The sequence below is a fragment of the Rhamphochromis longiceps genome, linkage group LG3 (assembly GCF_057381845.1).
Source record: "Rhamphochromis longiceps isolate RC_006_pf linkage group LG3, R_longiceps_female_GT1.1, whole genome shotgun sequence".
Classification (NCBI taxonomy): domain Eukaryota; kingdom Metazoa; phylum Chordata; class Actinopteri; order Cichliformes; family Cichlidae; genus Rhamphochromis; species Rhamphochromis longiceps.
Window position 1 is genome coordinate 93,738 of NC_140559.1, and position 9,858 is coordinate 103,595.

At 43.5% G+C, this 9,858-nt stretch overlaps 2 protein-coding genes across 2 annotated transcripts in view; both read right to left on the reverse strand.

Annotated features, from left to right (window-relative positions):
• The window catches only part of LOC146672390 (Fc receptor-like protein 5), a 155,543-nt gene that overhangs the window by 55,443 nt on the left and 90,242 nt on the right, over positions 1 to 9,858 (reverse strand). The window lies entirely within an intron of this gene.
• Positions 184 to 4,320, reverse strand: LOC146672394 (uncharacterized). Its single transcript, XM_085386956.1, has 5 exons — positions 4,068 to 4,320; positions 1,905 to 2,075; positions 1,709 to 1,813; positions 929 to 1,024; positions 184 to 385 (listed from the first exon to the last, which is right to left on the reverse strand). The coding sequence occupies exons 1-5, from the start codon at positions 4,177 to 4,179 to the stop codon at positions 342 to 344; spliced, it is 528 nt and encodes a 175-aa protein (XP_085243082.1). The 5' UTR covers positions 4,180 to 4,320; the 3' UTR covers positions 184 to 341.

The window sequence follows — 9,858 nt, forward strand, 5'->3', positions numbered from 1 at the left end:
GTTCCAAAGGCAGATGCATGTTGATTAGCCACAGCAACTCACATTTTCCATCAGACATCTTCATGAAAAAACCACAAAAGGAAGAAGTGAAAGCAAAGTTTGCTGAGACAAAGCTGACTGAAAGCTCAAGATTATAAAGTTTTATTTGATTTTTTTTTACTACCTTTTACAAAATGTATTGTCGTGAAAAATTTGTCTTGTATTATGAGTGTTATGAACCGGCTTATGAAGGTAAGTGAATTAAAAACGAACACACACAGAAAATTAAGAAGAAAATGCTCTCTGGTTTGATTGGCAGAGCCGGCGAAGACCACATGGACCCCAGTGGTTGGACTGGTGGATTACTTCACTGTGGAGTAGATGACATTTGGCTCTGGCTGAAACTCTGAACACAAACAAAAAACAGAAAGAGGTCAACAACTGGAGAAAAATAACCAACTCTGCAGAAAAGCACTCTTAAAATTATAGTTATGTCCAGTTATTTTACCAAAACATAACAAAAATTTTAATTGTCATCATAACGAAAAGTTACCAGACCAACCAGAGTTCAAATAATATAGTGGTCCTCTTTATGTGGCCAGGTTTGCATTAAACCAGCACTTTAAATTCTAAACTCGGTGCACCCTGAACAGTTTCAAAGTCCCACAAGTGAAACTCAGTGCTTCCTTTTTCCAGATGCATGTATGTATGTATGTATGTATGTATGTATGGGTTTAACTGTTTAATTAAGTTTCTTTACTGACAGAAAGTTGAGTTTCACTGCTCCACGATAATCACATGACTATTTTTGGCCCACAATGTAAAATGAGTTTGATACCAGTGACCGGCAGAGAACGGCTGCTCTGACCTCCACCCTGTGTCTGACCCTAGCTGACCACTGCACACAACAGGAGCCACAGACAGAGGAGACAAAGCGGAGTGACCATACCTCTCTTTGACCTGTTTCCCGTGTCTTTTATGATGATTTCCGCATAACTGACATCTTCTGTTCTCACCGTTGAATGACCTGCAGCTGAATCAGTCTCTGCACAATAAAAAAAACACAAAAGGACATCAGTGCAGTGATAGTAGCGCCGCTGGTATAAAAACTGCAGGAAACATTAAGAAGACAACGGTCAGATCATTCATACTCTGTTTTAGTGTGTTGGTAGAAAAAAGGACACTGAATTAAACAAAAACATGCAAACACAGGGATTCCTTTGAATCAGGGAATGGCTATATGAGCTGGTCAGGATGTTACACGAAGTACAAAATGAAACCTACAAATAAAATACGTGGTGAACAAAAGGCTGATTAAAGCATGGGCAGATCCGTGGAGGAGGAACTTAAAGGGTATAAAGTGATAGATCCAAGTTTGATTAATGTGATTATTATTCACATGAAAGAAAAAACACTGTTGAATGAAACGGTGATTGTTTGTTCCATTGTGAACAGGACAGGATGAAAAACATGTCACTGTTTCAAAGCTGCTGTTTGTGGGAAAAGTTGGGAAATAAAAGGAAATGATGATGAAGATGATGCAGTTTGACCTTCGAACTCTGCTCAGCACCATTTGTTGAGTTTTTAACAAAACAGGGATGTAACCAATGCAGGATTGGAAATATTTAAGGAAGTGGATTCTGTAAAGTGTTGTTTGATGAAACGTTTTTAACAGGTTGGTTAAAACTGAAGAAGTCCACAAAGACACCATTGGTGCATGAAAAAGTACCTGTGCTCCATCTGATTGGCTGCTCTTTACGGTCTGACCTTATGATGTCACAGTAGTAGGTTAACTGATGTCGAGTATCTTTCTTACAAGCTGAAATGCAGCAAACTGTAAACAATAATAACGGACTTTAAAAAACAAACTTTCAAACACTTCTAAAATGTTTTTGAAATTTGAAATGAATTATTCTGTTTCTCACCTGGTTTATCATAAACATACTTTCTCACCAGCAGAACCATTAAGAACAGCATAAGCGCAAGGCAGACTGACCCAGCGGACAACAACACGCACATCAGAAAATAAAAAGAGGTGGATGCGGCTGTGGGCGGAGGCGTCGCAGTTGGTGTCTTTGTCACAGTCTCATTCAAACCTGCAGAAACACAGACAGGTGAGTGTGTCACCTGTGACAGTGATCCAGCTGGATGGAGACTCTCCATGACCGCTGATGTCACACTTGTAGAGGCCTTCATCAGACCTGGAAACATGCTGGATGGTCATGTGACCTGTTGACTCATTCCCAATGAAGATGCCATCTTTATAGAAAGCAGCTGGGAGGTTGGAGGGAGTGGTTTTTGTTTTACAGAGCAGAGTGACGTCATCTCCCTCCATCACAGGGAGGACAGGACTCTGCAGGATCACTGATCCACCTCGACAGAAGTAAAGCTTGGGGAGGGTTTCACCAATCTGTGAAAGACTGTGGGGGCAGATGCGGACTGGAATCTTTGTTTGACAATGTTGCTTAGATGTTATCATCTCTGACTTTCAAGTCATGGTCACCTGTTGCTGGAAAATGTGCACCTGGCTTAAAGAGGAACTGTGTAATTTTTTAAACCCCCTCACAGTCTTGGGATTAGTTTTAACCATTTTTTAAAAGGTGTTACAGCCGTTCACACCCCTGTCAGCCTCTCTTTAGCTTCCTGTCACAGCATGATGGTTTTAAATAAGCATAGATGAAATGCCTCACTTTGTACCTATGACACATCTCTTTACAAAAATACAACTTCCATCATATCTTAGCGGAAATCAGTGATTTTCTTTTAAATTATGAGTCCTTCTTTACAGAGCTTTGCAATTTCACATGCAAGGTCGGGTAGGGAAGTGTAACACTTGGACCCGATTACATGATTGTTTGTGTATCCCTTCTTGGTGAAAGCTATGTCCTTTGTTACAACCATCCCTGTTCTCCACTAATAGGATTTTTTTTTAATTTACATCATCTCAATAAAAACATTGAGAACTTGTTGAGACATTTCTGCATACAAGAGTCAAGACTGAAAACTAAGATTGGATGCTGTTGGGGTTGAGGCTTTCAGTCAGCACTGCATCGTGGGAAACATGGCACAGCCTCGGCTACTCAAAGCCATCAGCAGTGAGTGCAGCTCATCGCTGCAGCCATCTGAAATTTAGACACCAGCTGCTGCATCATGGTAATCTGGCTTAGCGGAAATAGTAGAAATTCAATTCCTTGGTAGAATTACAGCATCTGGCTAAATTGCTCATTTGTGTCGACCCATCCAACCACGAAGTTACATCCTGCGACACCTCACACCTGTTTCCTCCTCGTGCTTATTGCAAAGTGCAACAGAACTTTATTATAACGAAAATGTGGAGGACAAGTCGCTGTTACCGAAGCTATGGCTTTAAGAAGCTACAAAAAAATCTAATATTGTTTACAACCTCCATGCTGCGGTCCACATGTCAGTGTAGTGAAATCATTCAGCCCATTAAATCCCTGATCCTGTGCTGCAAAGTATGTTCAGCAAACCCAGGATGTCTTTGTGTTCCACTGGTTATAGGCTTTTACTCACTGCGTTTTTTCTGCCCTTTATTTTCAAGCAGGATTTATTCTGGGGGCTGTTTCAGTATTTTAAACATTTTCTTATCAGAATACTTTATTGATCTGGGGAAATTATTTGGTTACAGTGTTACAAACAGGAGCCGTGGTAACCGAATCTGCTCTGAAACAGATTCAGAGCAGATCAACAAGACCTTCCCTCACAGAAAAAAGGGTTTTCAAAGAGAGCATTAGCAAGAGATACAGACCCACAGCAACAATTTTATTCCTGCATATTTGATCTCAAGATTTCAACTTCATCTTAAACCTTGATCATTGTGTGAAAACACAAGAAAAAAATAAGAATTCTTGCACAGAACTCTCTGATTTTTTTCTGATTCTGACTGAAATCAAGCACAGACGACACTGCCTTCAGATCATTGAAATACAATGAAAAGCAGCTCCTAGCTTCCTAGTGTCTCAACTTTTCTCTCCTGAGAATAAGTGCTGTTTCTCCTTATAAATGGTCCGACTGATAAGGAGCATCAGTGAAACAAACAAAACAGCATGAACGCACACGGAGCTCACCTTGCAAAGAAGAGGCCATGGAGCCGATGAGGAAGCAGGAGAAGATCCACATTTCTGCAAGAGACACTGCTGAGGCTGCGATCTGTGTCTGCATGATGGAGGATGAGCTCATGGTCTGCTTTCGCAAACTCCCAGTACTCACATTTGATGTCAGCTAGAGGAAGTGGTTGTGTGCAAGGAGCCAACACCTCTTTCATTCAGTAGACTCACACACAGACCTAAGATCAGCTGTTTTCTACCCCGAGTGAACAATCAGGAGCTTTTATCTTGGTTCCTTCAGCACCTTCAGTGACTCTGCAGTGCTCTGTCTGCTCCTTTACAGGATACACTACTCCTTACACCTCTTACACCCCAACTCTTTGGGGTGGCTGTAACTCAGGGCGGGTCACCTACTCACTAGAAGGTAGGTGGTTTGATTCTAGTCTGCATGCAAATATCATTAGGTAAGATATTAACCCCATGTTGCCCTCCGATTCATCCATCAGAGCGTGAATGTTAGATAGAAGCACTAAAGACGTTAGATAATGTGCTTGTGTGATTGGGTAAATGCACGAGTTGTATAAAGTGCTCTGAGTGCTCAGTGAGAGTAGAAAAGTGCTATATAAGAACCAGCCCATTTACACCTTTACGTTTCCTGTACTGACACTTACAGACTTCTTTTAATGACGCTGACATGTTTAATATCGCATTACATTCAAAGACTCTAACATCACTTCTGGTCAGCATGCGACCTGAGTAGTCACAAGAACTAACTGCTATGGTGAATTTAACTCTGCTTTGACCAGTTTCACTCCTCCAATTGCCACCTTTAAGTCGCTTACACTCACAAACACTCTTGTAGTGTTTTGAACACTTTTTGACACTTTCCAATGGCTTCTAAGAGTGCAAAAGCGAACACAAAGGAGGATGCTAGCTTAACACTGGAGGCTATCACCACGCTGCTCCAGCAGCACCAAGATGAGTTAACATCTGAATTTAAACCCTCATTTAACGCCCTCGAATCAAAACTGGACCAACTGCAACAAGCCCTATAGGAACAGGCCGAGAGAGTTTTGTCCTTGGAGCTTGTAACTGAAGACCTGAGCCAACGAGTCACTGAAAGCATGTGTGCCACTCTTCGCGAAGATAACAGCCAGCTATAGAACAAAGTCACCATCCCGGAGAGCCGTAGTAGGCGTCAGAACATCCGCGTCCTCCCTGAAGACACTGGAAGTGGGCGCACCACTCACTTTTCTAACATTCTCTCTGAGTTATTTGGCAAGAAATTGCCTAGAAATACTTAAATCTCCACCGGAGCTCGAGAAAGCATACCACTACCTCAGGGCACAGGGAACTAACCCTCTCGTCCACTGGAAAGAACCCCAACGTACATGCAGCAAGCCAAGGGGGATGTTAATGCACCTCTGTAAGCCATTTTCTGCTAGTGCAAGAACACAGTACAGATATGTAAAGAGTTTTGATTGTGAAAGGCATGGACGAGAAGAACCCCTTTTGTCAAAAGTGTAGGTTTTCTCTGCAGATCGGATTGTAAAAAACTCACCTGGTTCTTCACTGAAGGTAGGAAGGCGGACAGTAAGACCTGGGGGAGTGAGGGAGGTTCATTCAGGAAACAAAACTGGATTATAGATGGCAGATAGTTGGTGTCTTGACCCACCGCCTCTGTTCAAAGATGGTCGCTCACAGTGGACATAGATGGCTTCTTTGACTCGTCTTTCAAACCCTCTGTCTTCTCTGTCCAAGATATGTACATTGGTTTCCTCAAAAAACGCATGGCACAACATAGACGAGCCACCTCCACAGGGCAAGACTCAGCTGTCCATCTGCATCTAAAGGACAAAGGTCACTCTTTCGAGGACTGAAGTTTCTCAGATGACAGGTGAAACGTCTTCAAGCAACTTAAAGAAGTCCAGACGCTTTTCTTTCCAAGCTCCTTAGACTGAGAGGATTTACGGTTTGTCACTTCTTGTTTCTAAGCAACAGAGAGCCTGTTCACTTCCCACTTCTCAGCCAGATTAATATTATAATAACTTTAATATTGGCCAGATTATCTTTACATTACCAAAGTGAGATGACTTTAGCCTCATGAACAACATAAGCTAAGATAAGATAAGATAGAACTTTATTAATCCCTCGGGTGGGTTCCTCTGGGAAATTCGACTTCCAAAAAAAGCACAGCAACGACCAAAGTTACAGTTACAGAACTGTTATATATATATATATATATATACACACACACACACACACACACACACACACACACACACACACACACACACACACACACACACGCATATATAAATACAGAGATATATAAATACAGAGACAAATATAAATAAAATATACAAAGGGGATAAATAGAATAAATAGGAATAAAAAATAAAAATACAAGTGAATTGCACATTTCAAGTATTGAGTCTATTGCACTGTTGACTATTTACAAAAAGTATTGCACAAAAGGTATTGTACAGTGAGGTGCAGAGGCACTACAGCTTAGTTGTTCCCCCCTCCTTTGTCCTCCTGTCTCCCCTCCCTCTCCCCTCCAGAGAGGAGTTAAACAGTCTGATGGCGTGTGGGACAAAGGAGTTTTTAAGTCTGTTAGTTCTTGTCTTTGGGAGAAGCAACCTGTCACTGAACAGACTCTTCTGATTGTTTATGGCCGTGTGCAGAGGATGCCCAGCATTGTCCATAATGTCCATCAGTTTCTTTAATGTCCTTTTCTCTGCCACTGTCACCAGAGTGTCCAGCTTCATGCCGACCACAGAGCTAGCCCTCCTGATCAGTTTCTCCAGCCTGGATGAGTCCCTCTTTGCTGTGCTGCTCCCCCAGCACACCACAGCATAGAAAAGTACTCCAGCAACCACCGACTGGTAAAACATCCTCAGGAGCTTCCTGCAGATGTTAAAAGACCTCAGCCTCCTGAGGAAGTACAGTCGGCTTTGGGCTTTTTTATACAGGTGCTCTGTGTTGCATGACCAGTCCAGTTTATTGTCCACCCACAGCCTGAGGTACTTGTACTTGTTGACCACCTCCACCTCCTCCCCCTCTATCTGAACCGGCAGTGGACCTTCTCTGGACCTCCCGAAGTCCACAACCAGTTCCTTAGTCTTTGAGGTGTTGAGTTGCAGGTGGTTTGTGTGACTCCATGCGACAAAGTTCCTCACCAGACTTCTGTACTCCTCTTCCTGATCATCCCAGATACACCCCATGATGGCCGTGTCATCTGCAAACTTCTGAATATGGCATAATTCAGAGTTGTAGCAGAAGTCAGAGGTGTACAGGGTGAAGAGAAGAGGGGACAGCACAGTTCCCTGTGGTGCTCCTGTGCTGCTGACCACAGTGTCAGACGTGATGTCCTTCAGCCTGACGTACTGTGGTCTGTCGGTGAGGTAGTCAGAGATCCAAGCCACCAGGCAGGGGTCCACCTCCATCCTGTTCAGTTTTTCCTGAAGCATACAGGGCCGGATGGTATTAAAGGCACTGGAAAAGTCAAGAAACAGGATCCTGACCGTGCCTTTTCCCCCATCCAGGTGTGAGTGGGCTCTGTGTAGGAGGTACAGGATGGCATCCTCCACTCCGACACCCACCTTGTATGCAAACTGTAGTGGGTCCTGGGCATGTTGTACCTGTGGTCGGAGGAAGTTGAGGAAGAGCCGCTCTAGAGTCTTCATAAGATGTGACGTCAGTGCCACCGGTCGGAAGTCATTCAGCTCATTGGGCCGGTTCTTTTTGGGGACCGGGACGATGCAGGATGTCTTCCATAGGGCGGGCACTCTCCCCAGTCGCAGACTGAGGTTGAAGACTCGTTGTAGCGGCTCCCCAAGTTCAGCAGCACACGCCTTTAGCATCCTAGGACACACCTTGTCTGGGCCTGCTGCCTTTCTGGGGCGAAGCTTCCTCAGTTGCCTCCTGACCTGATCCACTGTGACACTGGGAGATGTTTGGGAGGAGGGGAGGGGGGGAGATGTCTTGCTGCTGAGAAAGGGATTGGAGGAGGGGGGTGTCATGGTGTCAGGAAGGGGGGGAAGCGAGGGAGGCAGGAGAGTGGGGAGAGGACTCTGTAGTGAAGGTGAGGGTGAGGGTGGGGGGGTTGTGGGCTGGTCAAACCTGTTGAAGAAGTTGTTGAGTTCGTTTGCCTTCTCCACAGTCCCCCCCACTGTGCTTTTCTTGGTGTTGTGGCCTGTGATGGTTTTCACACCATTCCAGACCTCCCTCATATTGTTCCTCTCCAATTTCTGCTCCACCTTCCTCCTGTAGGTGTCCTTTGCTTCCCTCAGGCAGCGTTTCACCTCCCGCTGTGCTGCTTTCATCTCCTCCTTCATTTTGCTCCTGAAAGCCTTCTTCTTCATGTTGAGGACAGCTTTGACTTCCTGTGTTACCCACGGTTTGTTATTAGGATAACACCGTACCGTCTTAGCAGGGGCGACTGTGTCCACACAAAAGTTGAGGTAGTCTGTAAGACAGTGTGTCGCCCCCTCTATGTCCTCACCATGTGGGCTCAGGAGCACATCCCAGTCTGTGGTGTCATAGCAGTCTCTAATTGTTATTTACTAGCTAAGTTTGAAATGACTCTCAAGTACAGAAATGAAGCCCAACAATCATGTTATTACAGTCCCGTGGTCTCAGCCTCAGATCAAAATTTTATATGTATGGTGACAAACCTGATAAATTACTGGTGAGCTTTCTAAAAGTTTCTAGGGCAAGGCAAAGTATTGTTAAAATTTGACAACAAGATGACAACATAGTCACAGATCATGAAAAAAACAATGAAGTATTCAGGGATTTTTACTCATAGCTTTACACCTCAGAGTCCCAAACTGACTGCAATGCAATTAATGAGTTCTTAGCTAAACAACTTGACATTACTGAAATTCCACCAGAACTTAAAACAAGGCTGGACGAACCCATCTCTCAGAAGTTTCCTTAGCTATAGCTTCATTGCAATCTGGCAAGTGTTCAGGTCCAGTTGGCTTTCCGTCAGAATTTTTCAAACACTTCTCTTCATTATTGCCCGTGCAGCTTAGTTCAACCCTCACGGACTGCATCAGACAAGGATCTCTTCCTCAGTCATTCTATGAAGCCTGTATTACACTTTACAAAGAAAGGAAGAGATCCGTTGAAATGTGCCTCTTATAGACCCGTATCCCCTATTGAACACAGACGTTAAAATATTAGCCAAGATACAGTGGCTTGCAAAAGTTTTCGGCCCACTTGAACTTTCCCACATTTTTTCACATTACAGCCACAAACATGAATCAATTTTATTGGAATTTCACATGAAAGACCAATGGAATTGCATAGTGACAACAGTATATCCTTACCAGCTGCACTTTGCTCTCCACTCCTGGTCCCCTTCCTGCTCTGTTTGGCATCAGTAGGAATGAGGTACTTCTACTGGCCTCTAAAAAACAGGCATTATCATTCTCTTCCCTGTTGGCCAGGAGGGGAAATTTCAAAGCATGTGGGGTCCCTTCCTTGATGCATTTCAAAATCTGTGAGAATTTTCCAGCAAACTCTCTTATGTCAGGTGTGGAAATACAATATACAGGTCTAGGGCAGTGACCTGGGTGGGAATGAACAGGTTTATTTGGCAGGGATTATGTTACTTTGGGAAATATCATACATATGTTTATATTTCTCTTTTTTTTCTTCTCTGTATTTCTTTCCCCCCCCCCCCCCTTTTATTTCACAGCCTAAATGTACGAGCTACTTAACCCAAATGTACAGATCATCTGTAATCCTTTTCTTTTTTTCTGTTTATATGTATTAAAGGAAAAACTCTTAATAAAAAGAC